At 35.1% G+C, this 13,506-nt stretch overlaps 1 protein-coding gene across 1 annotated transcript in view; it reads left to right on the forward strand.

The window, feature by feature from the left end:
* Nucleotides 1-2,570, forward strand: part of LOC106623859 (uncharacterized) — a 29,732-nt gene extending 27,162 nt beyond the window's left edge. The window contains exon 4 of the mRNA XM_014243484.3: nt 326-2,570. Within this exon, the coding sequence (XP_014098959.2) occupies nt 326-2,471 (2,146 nt within the window). The 3' untranslated portion in view covers nt 2,472-2,570. The remainder of the gene's footprint in view (nt 1-325) is intronic.
* Nucleotides 2,571-13,506: the final 10,936 nt, after the last annotated feature.

Here is a 13,506-nt window from a genome sequence, read left to right on the forward strand (position 1 = left end):
CAGCATACAAATCAAGCATCGATAAAGTTATCAGAATAAAACTTGGCACAGTTTAATATAAAGTTTGCCAACACCTGAAGGTGTTTCTCAGGCTTTGATCCTTCAAGTTGCTTTAAGTTGCTCGGTTAGCCCTTCCTTACTTGCTCTCATTCATTTAGTTGTATGAGTGTGTATTTCGTAAAAATATCGTAAGTAAGCGAACATCCATTAAGTTCCAAGTATTTCGAGTAAGGGGTAAACCTTAATAAAAGTTTAATATCACTTGTTATCTGTGATCAACAGAGTTACCATGTCATACTTAATAAAGTCTTTTGGTTTATTTCAGACGTGCTGCTTCTCCTAATTATTCCGCCATTTCTCAGTTTTCAGCTGTAACTAATGCAACGTCTAGGTTTAAAACTAAAGCTGCCATGAAAGGTTATGAAAATACTAATGTCGACTTATCAATTTGTAAAGAATTGGAAACAAAATCGCCAGCTGTGTGTAAATTGACTGAGTTAGCTGAAATCGCCTTGGGAAATGAGAAATCCAATTCACCAGAATTTACTTCCATATCAAATAACCAAGAGGGCTCCATATATAGGCGGTTAGCAAGTCGAGAATATATAACATCGTCAATCGCTGTTGATAATCCGAAAAATTATAGTGACGGTAATGGCAATATAGACCGAATCAAAAGTAATGAAGCTCAAAGTTCTACATCATCGAAAACCATAATGCATTCTTCCAAAATAAAATCTGTAGTGGGAGAACATAGTAAAGAAGCCTGCAAAAGAATTGTTATACCTGATAGGCCGTTCAAAAATATCGGGCTCGAGGAAAAGGAAACAATTACTTTTCAAAAGCCCAAAACAACTGTTAATTTGCTAACAGATGATAACAGTATTTCTACAACTAGCTACTCGGATCGTGATGATTTTGATTTTGCTTCTTTGAGTTGCGATGAAGAGCCTAGTCCAAAGGTGAGTAATGAAAGAAATATCAAAGACAACTCGGATAGTAGTTCTAGTCGAGCAACAGCTAAAACTTTTGAAAATAAATCACTTATAATGGATCGCATATTTAAAAATATGGGTACTAAAGCGAAAACATCTGTCAAAGTACAAAGTATAGGCATACAGAAAGATCCGTCACCGAAAGCTGACATCAATCAATTGTTTGATGAATTACGTGGTGATTGTGGTCCTAAAGTAAGAGGATCCGAAAGTACTTCAAAAAAGCATACTAGTTTAGATAGTTCTGAAAACTTGCAACTTAAACAAAGGCAAACAATCTCTCAAACGGAAAGGCCATTATCGTTTACTCGTGGATCAAAGGAAAGCCGAAAGAAATCTAATGTTAGTTCGAAAAGCCAGAAGGAAATAACGAGACTGCAATCGGAATTAGGTATGAGCCAGGAAGAGATTGTCAAACTAATAAACGAAGGGCAGAGAAAATCGAAAAGACGTTGTGCGACAAATAGACCAAAAAAGCTGGTGGAAATGTGGAGCTCAGATGAGTATGAAGAGTTTTTGTCTACAAAAGATATAATTGCCTTAATAGAGGAAAAGGAAAAGCAAGAAACACGAAAAAAACGAAAGTCCTCGAATCATTTAAATACATGCAATAATAAGAATAAAATTATTGAAACTCCTAAGCTAATAACTGGTAGGAGAAAAAGTGTAAGGTGTGTAGATAATAAAGAAAGACCTATAGAGACCTCTGTAGAGTTGCAAAATTATCAATGCAGTAAATCGAAGGCACAGAGCAATCATGTGCCGATACATTTCTTGGAGAATAAAGGAAAATATACTCGTAGTTGTACAACAGTTGACAGCGATATTAAACTTAAAAATAATATTAGTAGCGAATTAAACCATAAAAGTACAACTAATCGCATAAATAATAAGAAAAAACGGCCGGCTAAGTCCAGTTCCGAAACTGCTGCACCCAAATCGTTAGCATTAATTGGGGAAGATAAAAAGATGTCTAAGATGGATATCACTTCCGCAGACAATGTTGAAGATATGCAACAAGGAAAAGAGGAAAAGCTCGAAAACAATTTGAAGCAAATTAATTCTAGAACTAGGAGTAATAAAGATAGAAAGCATACTGAATGTAAGGCAATTGTAAATAACACAAAAACGTTACCTAGGGAACCTGGCACTAGTGTTGTAGTTAATAAGAAACACACTAATAATCAAAGTTATAAGAATAGAAGAAAAAATCAATCACATCAATCGCCTCCTCGTCGAAAACGTATGGCATCTGAAAAACTGTACTACTGGTCATCGTCAAGTGATGAAGATTTTGGTAAAATTAATTCGACGTGTGCCCAAGAGTTTGATGGCGGCGAACAATATCAAAAGCATGGCTGGATTGTAGGAGATTCTCATAAAAAATTAGTAACTTTACTCGCAATAGCAAAAGGAAACAAAAAAGTTGATAATAGTTGTGGAGTAAAAAAAAACGTTTGCAGGAAGAAAAACTAATGTTGAATAAGCATGTAAATGTAAATATATAGTTTTAAAATTAAGCTAATGTAATATGTCTAACGGATTTTTTATTAAATATATTTTTTAAAAAATAAAGCCTAGCTTATGGTAATTTTCAGAAAATGTTGAACTTAGTTAATTGGGTTTTCATTGAATAAAAAGTTGTATTGACATCTAGTTCATTTTACACTAGCTCTGAAACAATGTATTTTACAATTGTAATATTTAGTAAAGTTGTTTGGTTAGGTTTAGGCGATTATGAGTTGGTTAAAAATACTGAGAAACGAAAATGTTTCCCAGTAAATAGTAATTGTGTTGGTCATAGAGGAGCAGTTTCTATGATATATATACCCTGGGACGGGTATATTAAGTAAGTTACGAAGTTTGTAACATTCAGTAGGAATCGCTAAATACCTTATAAAAAAAATATACATATATAAATGATCAGCGAGACGAGCTGAGTCGATTTAGCCATGCTCCTCTGTCTATATATATGGAAAACTTTTGATTTGAGAAGATAGCTTCACGAAATTTGACAGATTATTATACAAGGTAACGTTATAATCTCCGAACGAGTTTTTCAGGTTGGACTACAATAGTATAAAGCTGCCATACAAACTGAACGAATAAAATTAAGTCCTGGTATCGAAAACATGTTTATTTGTCGAGATATTTGTAAAAGGTATTATAGGATCGGTGCAACTGAAGTTAACGGCTTTTTTCATTTGTCTATTTTTCAACCATTTAACTTAATGAATTGAGAATAGTTAATAATACAGAATATTAATTACGGCGACGACCGTCTTTTCATCACCCGGGTGAAATAATTCGGTTTCGTCACGCCTACCCTTATGCCCAAAGGTTACTTATAGCTTTATTGTGGGAGTATAGTAGCCGATGGCCAGCTACATATACCGGCATATACAATATAACAAGATTCCAATAACAGGCAACTGAGTCGCTAGTTCCCATATTTTGTTTGTTATTTATTACTACTACCACTTATTAGAATATACAGGATTATCAATCAAACATTGAATATGTTAGGCACCTATTATGGTTTTCAACCTAACTGCATTTTGGTTGACCCGTCAAAAGTGTTGTCAAACTTCAACTTTTTGTGGTATTACGGTTTTCAACTCTGTGCCAGTGAGGTTGAGAGTATCAAAAAATTTCAACTGCCACCAAACAGTTGTAGTTGAACAATATTGTCTTTATTATTGATAATGGAAAATGGGTAAAACAAGATATTTTATTTATAATTTTAACTATTTCAATCAGTTATTATTTAGAAAGGTGAACAATTTGTTAAGCTCGTGGGTTAAAATCCCGAAACTGGACAAGACAAGCTATAACTTGGAAAGTGTAAAAATAAAATTTAATAAAATTAAATTCTTTTGTGTTTTATCCACTACGTACCAATAGGGTGTTCATAATATTTATAAGGAGAATTTGTAACAACCCTATATATTGTAGGTTGTGCCAATCCAAAATTAAAAACATTTAAAATGCCTTCTTGATAACTACCAATAGCAAGGAAATGGAGAGTTTGTAGTAATGTTTCTTCATCTCATTTAGTAAAAAACAAAATGATTCCCCATTTGAATGAAAATAACTTTTTTATCTGCAACAATCATTATTTAAAAGCATCAGTCTTGTTTTGAATGCTCCAGTAATCAGCTATCGTATTTGAATTCTAATGACCCTGGTATCGCTTTTCCATACTGCGAATATCTTGATGAAAGCGTTCCCCTTGTTCTTACCTTAAGTCGCCTAAATTTTCTGAGAAGAGACCGCTTCTGGCTGAAGAGGAAGTGCATCTTGATGCTCATGTTACATCCTGTCTCTGGAATTGCAACATGAGCTGCTCCTTGTGTTGAATGTAGTTTGTAGACTTTATATTTCCTAAGAAATTTTGCACAACCCAAATAAATTCAATCCATGCAGATTTCTTCGTATCTGTCATACAATCAGTAAAATGTTGGTCTTTTATTAATTCCCTGCTTTGACGACCGTCAAGAATACCAGTTTTAAGTTTTTCTGGCCTCAATTTCGAAAATATTTTACTGATATATTTCATTCCTCATCCTTGTTTTATGCTTTTACAAACTGTTTTATCAGACCTAACTTTATATGAAGAGGGATTAATATAATGCGCTCTCTGGTTGCTAGAGGAGCATTTATCACTTTCATACTACTCGGTCTCGGTACTAAATTCATTCTCAAAGGCCAAACTTTTGTAGTCCAGTGTTCTTTCTTGGGTCGGCTATCCCATAAGCACTTTAAACAGGGGTATTTCGTATATCCTCAGCCCTTGACGCATATCAGCCAGTTATTATCTATGTATTTTATTTTATGAAATTTATTTATTTTTTGCCCTAAAAACTAATTCAAGTAATCCAATTAACGATATTTCAAAAAGTAACTGTATTACTAAAACTAGATAGGTCCGCTAGGAAGATAAGATAGTAAGAAACAGTTTAGAAACTTCATAAAACAAAAAAAGTGTCATCTATCAAATGTAATATATTGTAACGGATTTCTCGATAAATCGTCTACCCGTAACTCACTCTTGAGTTCGATCACTGGATTGTTAAATAAAAGTCCCAATTTAATGGCTACACACTTATCTTTATTTCTAATTCCAACAACTTATCACTTATTGCTCGTTATTCGAGCTTACAGCTTCTTGCTTATGTCTCAATTGTTCTTATCACGGCAACACTCTAACTAGAAATGTGTTTGCTGCACAATCCGGCAGCCTTTATATAGTAAATCTGTAACAAAACATTGCTTCTAGAACATTATGGCAACTACGAATTCGCTAACTAGTTGCTTCTGGCAGTTTATCGTTGATTCGATTTTGTTCTATCATCCGTGTTCGTCACACTGCCCTCCACCTAAGTCTGATCGTCCTGATTAGACATATTTGCGATACCAAACACAAAGCTTTTATGTCCCCCATCTCGTCTTCTAGGCTGGTGCTGACATCGTTAGCCGTCCTTTTCTTCTTGGAGTTAATTCCATCCGTTTTCCGGATACACAGTTTCTGGTACATCCCTTGACTTAAAGCTGACTCGAGATTCCATTCTTGATCAGAACGTAACTCTATTGGAACACCGAATCTCGTTACCCACTTGTTGATGAATGCCTCCGCCACTGGTTCAGTCTCTTGGTTAGGAATTGTGTATACTTGTGGCCATTCGTTGAAATGGTCCTTGACTACCAAAACATGACTATTTCGTAATTTATTGGTGGGGAATGGACCATCTTCACACATGCCTATTTTCTCAACTGGCGCACGCGAATTGTGCTGTTTCATCTGCCCATGACTCCTGGACCTTGATCCTTTAGCTACAATGTTCTCAGCATATTTCGCAATCCTTTCTATAGTTGACTGACAACCAGTCCAATAAAACCTTTGCTTCAAATTCTCCGAGGATTTCATGTCTCTCAAGTGCCCTCCTCTTGGACATTTGTACTGCACGTTAAGAACATCCGGAATTCCAACCCTTGGAACAACTATAAGTACTCGGAAGGTTTGCCCATTTTCGCCTTTCCATACTGAATGCAAGCAGCCATACACTAACTTTAAACTGCTCCGTTCTGCCCAATATGATTTTGTGACTGGCCTTCCTGTAGTTATTTCTCCAATCGTTGTACATTGGTTCAACTCCACTTCATGTAATGCACCTTCCAATTCTGGATGTTCTTGCAAAGAGTCATCCGTTTCAGGTTCAATTTTATGCTGATCTTCCACCTGTGATGGTATACACGCTACCTGCTCTTCCAACTGTAAGGACACTTGTGTTGGTATCCAAGCTTCTTGTTCTTCTAACTGTGAGGAACGTTTTACTGGTTCACACGCTTCCTCCTCTTCCAACTCCCCTGACAGACGCAGTTCCAGCTCTTTCGACTATGAGGACCCTTGTACTGGTACACACGCTTCCTCCTCTTCCGACTGTGAGGACACCTGCGCTGGCATGCGCCTGTTCATTTCTTCCGACTGCGAAGACACTTGTGCTGGTATACAAGCTTCTTGCTCTTCATACTGTGAAGATCCTGGTTCACATGCTTTTTCCTCTTCCAACTGTGAGGATACCTGCGCTGACATATGCACGTCGAGCTCTTTCGGTGCTGACAACTGTCCTGAAAAACTCTCAAAGAAGGATTCCAACGCAGTATAAATAACCTCTACTGAACATTCTGGACCTTTTTGCAAAGAGTCATCCGTTTCAGGTTTAATTTTATCCTGCTCTTCCACCTGTGAGGACACCTGTGCTGGTATACACGCTTCTTGCTCTTCCAACAGTAAGGACGCTTGCGCTGGTATACAAGCTTCTTGCTCTTCTGACTGTGAGGACCCATTTACTGGTTCACATGCTTCCTCCTCTTCCAACTGCGAGGACACCTGCGCTGATATACGCACGTCCAGCTCTTTCGATTGTGAGGACCCTTGTACTGGTACACACGCTTCCTTCTCTTCCGACTGCGAGGACACCTGCGCTGACATGCGCCCGTTCAGTTCTTCCGACTGCGAGGACCCTTCTGCTGTTTGGAAAGTCACCTGCGCTATCCGTGCTTCTTGCTCTTTCAACTGTGAGGACACCTGTGCTGATATACGTGCATCTTGCGCTGCGAACTGCTCTTCCAAATGCGTTGACAATCGCGTTTCCATTTGAGATATTGCGGCAAAAACCATGTTTATGTCCACAATCTTTGACGAGCATTGAGCCTCTTCCTTTTCTTTTATCTTTGTTGTCTCTTCTTCTAATTCCATGTGAAAGACATATTCCTCCACATTAATGTTTTCCGCCTCCATGGCCTCTCTCAACCGTGATTGTAATTCAGTTTTTAATCCATTTGTCGCCAAACCCCGTTGCTCCAGCTCTTTTTTCAGTTGTGGAATCTTCATATCGTTAAACTTGGCCATTTTCAAATAATTATCTCCTTGGGAATTTATTTGACAATCCCACTTCTGACACCAATTGTAACGGATTTCTCGATAAATCGTCTACCTGTAACTCACTCTTGAGTTCGATCACTGGATTGTTAAATAAAAGTCCCAATTTAATGGCTACACACTCATTTTTATTTCTAATTCCAACAGCTTAACACTTATTGCTCGTTATTCGAGCTTACAACTTCTTCAGATATAAAGAGATGCCCTACTCGTCTCTCACTGGAAATTAGAGCGCAATTGATAAACGTCAAAACCTACTGAACTCAAGCAACTGTCAAAGTTCAGTAGGTCTGACGTTTAGCAATTGGAAAAAGAGGGACGGCCAGATTAAAATCCTACAGAAAAATATGTAAACAGAGAGATTTGTGCTGCTGTTGAAGATCACTAACAAAAATTGGAAAACAATGAAAATGAAAGAAAACGCGAAATTGAAATGTATGTGATGATATCTTTTATGATGTCATGCTAAGTGGTATTGATTTTCAATTGAAAATTTTTAAAAACATTTATTAATTGAGAGCTGATACATTTGTTCTTTTGATTACGTATTGAAAGTTCAAAAATCAACTGTTTAATATCTCACAAAATCACAAAAAAAGAGTATAAAAAGTTTCTGCATATGTTTAACGGATACATGTATAATAACATTTAATCTTTATAAATGATGGGTATTTTAATTTAAATTCCCAAAAATTATTATTTTGTCCGATCTGGCTACAATGGATAATGTTATAAAAAACGCTAATTTTGAGGCGCTCTCACACTGGAAAGAGTTGGGCATCCCATTATCCCTGACTTCTTGCTTATGTCTCAATTGCTCTTATCACGACAACACTCTAACTAGAACCAAGGATGACATGATACGAGACTCTCATTTTCCCTAATTTTTCTGTTATTCTCTTTCACTGATTATTAAGATCAGGGAATTTTGAACAGCTGATATCACAACATCCGGAATGCCAGAAATAAACTTGCTAAAAATAGCTAACAAAAGCAGTGCGAAACGAAATTTCAAGGAACGTGCAACTAAAGTTTTTTTGCAAATTTAATTTAAAACGTTAGTCATAAAACCAAGATATATTAATATGACTTGTATTGTTTCTTTGTTATTTTTTATTTATTTATATAATACTTTTTTATGATATATGATGTTTTAAACATTTTATAATATGAATGCACGTATTTAGGGATGTATATGCGTAATATAGGCCTACTCGGGAACCGATCACCTAAGAATAATATCGAAATGCAAAATATCCAAAAGTTATTTTTAAAATACCCAATCCATTTTCTTTCGACATTGGCATGATTAGCAAATGTTATAAAAAATGTGGGTTTTGACAGCTCTCTCTCGAATCAAAGAGTTTCACATCATTTCATCCTTGCTAGAACTGTGTTTGCTGCAAAATCCGGCAGCCTTTATATAGTAAATCTGTAACAAAACATTGCTTCTAGAACAATCTGGCAACTACGAATTCGCTAACTAGTTGCTTCTGGCAGTTTATCGTTGAATCTATTTTGTTCTATCATCCGTGTTCGTCACAATATATATATCAATAGATCCACAAATTATGATATTTTATTAAAAATAAAAACATGCGTTTAAGCTAAAACAGTCGCATAATTGGCTGTATAAGTTTGCAAAGTTTTTTTCAACCACTCAAAACAAAACGTTACAATAATAACGAATTTCCTAATAAATCGTTTACCTTGTAACTGATTTTTGAGTATTGTTAAATAAAAGTCCCAATTTAATGCTATACACTTATATATATTTCTAATTCTAACAACCTAGCACTTATTGTTTGTTATTCAAATTTACAACTTATTGCTTATAGCTCAATTGCTTTTTACACGGCAACACTCGAAATTCGAACATTTCACAATTTTTAAGTCGGGTAAAAATATTTATTCACACGAAGTTTACGATAAGGCTGATTAATAGAGTAGCAGCCCGGACTTACGCGTTATAGCATAAACACAATACTTTCGGCGGTGAATATTCGTCGTACTCGGCGACGCTATCCGACGGATTTTCGTTGAGTGTTGCCGCCGTGTAAAATACAATACGGACGATTTTCGTCGCAGCTAGTGTATATTCAGCGCTCAGAAATATGACAATAAATGACGAAACCAATCATAAACAATCTTAACATTGCCAACGCAGAAGTTTTTTTTCCTTTCTTTTTCGAAAACCCTTAATATTTTTACTGAAAATAATCTTTCTTTGATATGGTGATGCCGTTTTTGAGAGAAATAGCTCTATCTCAAAAATCGTCAAGGTATATATTATACAATCGTGTGTTCGAATCACCGACGGCATCGCCGAATACGACGAATATTCGCCGTCGCCCGTATTGTGTTTATGCCAAAGATAAAGAGATGCCCAACTCATCTCTCACTGGAAATGAGAGCGTAATTGCTAAACGTCAAAACCTCCTGAACTCAGGCAACTGTCAAAGTTCAGGAGGTCTGACGTTTAACAATTGGAAAAAGAGGGACGGCCAGATTGAAATCCTACAGAAAACTATGTGAACAGAGAGATTTGTTGCCGCTGTTGAAGATCACTAACAAAAATTAGAAAACAATTAAAATGAAAGAAAACGCAAAATTGAAATGTATGTGATTAAATCTTTTGTGATGCCATGTTTCGTAGTATTAATTTTCAATTGAAAATGATAAAAAAAACCTTCACTAATTGAGAGTTAATACATTTTTTCACTCTTTAAGTATTGAAAGTGCAAAAATCAGTTGTTTTAATATATCACAATATCACAAAAATGGATTTATATAATTTTTCCATATGTTTAACGCATACATGTAAAATAATATTTAATCTTAATAAATGTTCGGTATTATAATTTAAATACCCAAAAATTATTATTTTGTCCGATCTGGCTACAATGCAAAATGTTATAAAAAACGCTAATTTTGAGGCGCTCTCACACTGGAAAGAGTTGGGCATCCCATTATCCCTGGTTTATGCCATTGTATAAGCTTACAAGTAGCCAAAGAATCAGCTGTTTTCCTATGTGTGTGAAACAGCCGTGATCACCTGATCGAATATGCCTTTTTTTGACACAGAGTTTCAAATAAAAGAATGTAGTTTAACAATTTGTTTATGAACATGTATTTGTAATGAAAATAATAATGAAAACTTTCAAGAATATTTTCGAAACAAAAGATTATTATATATTAATTGCTTTTCCTCACCACCTCTGAGGTTGCAATATAGGCGCGTTACCAATCTCTTTTGGGTGTTCGGTTCCCCAGGAGGCCTATATTCACCCATATAATATATACAGTTCTAAAACAATCTACTTTTCATAACAATTATAACTCGAAAAGATATATACATAAAATCAGGTACATGAATCAGGTTCATGAATAATAATAACATTTACAATAAAAGTTGAAATATTCAACAAAAACGAAAATAAATATATAAAAATCAGGTACAATTCAATTATAAAATAATATATTTGATATAATTGGAAACATTTAATAATATTTCAACACAATAAATAATAATTTAAATAATAAAATGTAAATTTATTCTTTAGAAATTAAAACAACCGAAAAATATTTGAATATGTAATAAAAACATTCTTAAAGTTATAAATTTTAAAACATAACACGGCAACACACTATAGCAGATTTCTGTCATTTGGACGTTTTAGTAGCAGAATAATGGTTGGCAACCCGTACAAAGTGTGACTTTAGTAGCAGAATATTGGTTAGCAACCCGTACCAAGTGTGATTTTAGTAGTCGAATTTTCGATGCAACCCGTACCAAGTGGGACATTTTTGCGTGTATATTAGTGAAAATCTTAGGATTGGCTACTTGTAGATTTATACAATGGTTTATGCTATTAGGTGGGTCCGAGCGATTTCCGTGTAAGTCGAGTTCGCGTAAGGCGGGACAAGAATCATGGATAACATGATACGAAACTCCTCCCTTTGCTTTCTGAGAGAGCTCATAGCTGCCAAAGCAAACCACAAGATCATGAGCTACTGAACAGATGATAAGCAAAAAAATTAACTGCTAGATTAAATACCGTTAAAAATAACTGACAAATTTAGTTCATTATTATTTTTCATAAGAAAGTTATATGCTGAAGCAGCAACAGTGAAAGTGATATTTTTTTTAATAAAATATAAAATATTTGTAAAAGTGTTTTTATATAAAACTAGGGGATCCGACACTTACGCATTTTTCGCAAAAACCACTTTGATTGAGATGTTTTTCCAGCTTATAGCGTTTTCAAAGGTTCTGGTGGCGGATTTAATGATGGCAGTGAAATTTTTCCAGATGCGCAACATAAACTGGCCGATTCACTATTGTATTCGAAAGCATGACAATATTGACATTCTTTGTCCATACTACCAATCATGATTAGCGAATGTGATGAATAGTCTATTTCAGGGTCATATTCAATCGCAAGGCGATTAAACGATACTCGTGCCAGTGCTCGATGTTTTGCACCCGCTGTCGTTCATTTACTCTGTGAGCGTCGGTCACTCGTTGACGCGCCTCTCGTTGCCTTAACGTGTTAGCACGAAGACGTTGATTGCATTGCTCTGAATTCTCATGTGCCAAAGAGATCAGGAGATTAGTTATTTAAAATATCAAATGAAAGAAATGTCAGAGAAAATAAATTCTTTAGAGAGGGAAATTAAAAATTTAGGAGTGGGTTATAGTTGTAAAGAAAATTTATGTAGAAATCTTCCTCCTCATATAAAAAGTATTATAAAAAATAGTTTAGTAAATTGTAGCCGTCAACCAAAAGGCCATAGACAATTATTTCTTTAATTTTGATAATCTTTTGTGATTAAAATATACATATACATATACTTAAATTTAGACGTCAGATAGGAAATCTAGCTTGTTAAACTAATTTTAATTATGTATATTTTGTGTAATATGGAAACCGAAAAATACCCAAGAAATATATTTAAAAATCTCAAAACTTATTTCATATCTTAGTGGCACCACTGTCAAATGTTATAAAATATGTAGACTTTGACAGCGCTCTCTCGTATCAAAGAGTTTCGAATCATTTTATCTATGATGTCTTGCTCATGCTTACCATATTATCCCTGCTTACCATGGTGTTTGGTGGCCAAAATACAACTTCAACTCATGGATCGAAATTAATTAGAGTTGCGGGAGGATGACCTGGTGCATTGTAAATTAGAAGCATAATTTTAAATAGTATTTCTTTTAATTGGCAGTAGCGTTCGATTTCAGGAATAAAATGATGGCCAAACTAGTCTTCAAAAAGAGAAGATGTCACCTAAGCCTTCGCATTAGCCTTCCAAATGGCAGGCGAACCAGCTTTGGATTTATATTTTAAGGCTCTTGGATTTTCTGAGAGATAAACTAAGATAGGTTTCAATTTACAATCTTCTCCTGCATTCGCACCAACCATCACTGTCAATCGATTCTTGGCGGCTTTAAAACCTGGAATTTCCTCTCCACGTGCAATAAAAGTTCTTTTAGGCATTTTATTCCAAGAAAGACCGGTTTCATCGGTATCTGTTTTGAGTTTTTCTGAATAGAGAGATGCAACTCTTTATCAGCGCTTGCCGCTTCTCTACTCTCTGCGATGCTATGCCAATTACAAGGGCTCTTAATCGGCTGAACCATCCGTTACTAGCTTTAAACACTTAATTTTTAGCCGCCTCCCCAACTTCTACTTTTTGTTTTTCAAAAGTCTGCTTTGCTTGAACGCACACCGTATTTTGATTAACAGGACAATTTTAGCATAAAACGGGGTATTACTGTATAGTAATTGTTTTATTTTGTTTTTATTTTTTTATGTAAATTTTTGAGGGGCTATGCAACTGAATTTTCTAATATATTTTACAGCTGTCATTAAATGTTCTAATAAGAAACTAATCAATACTCCTTATTTTGGTAAAGCTTAAGAATTTAATTGACAAATGGTTGCTAACCAGATATTGAGAAAAGCATTTTTCAAAATGTTACCGATAAAGTTCTAAGCGCTTAACCAGACAATGAGAAAACGGTCTTAAGCAGCATTTAATATTTCGTGCATTTAAAAT

This window comes from Bactrocera oleae, chromosome 5, assembly GCF_042242935.1.
Source record: "Bactrocera oleae isolate idBacOlea1 chromosome 5, idBacOlea1, whole genome shotgun sequence".
Taxonomy (NCBI): Eukaryota; Metazoa; Arthropoda; class Insecta; order Diptera; family Tephritidae; genus Bactrocera; species Bactrocera oleae.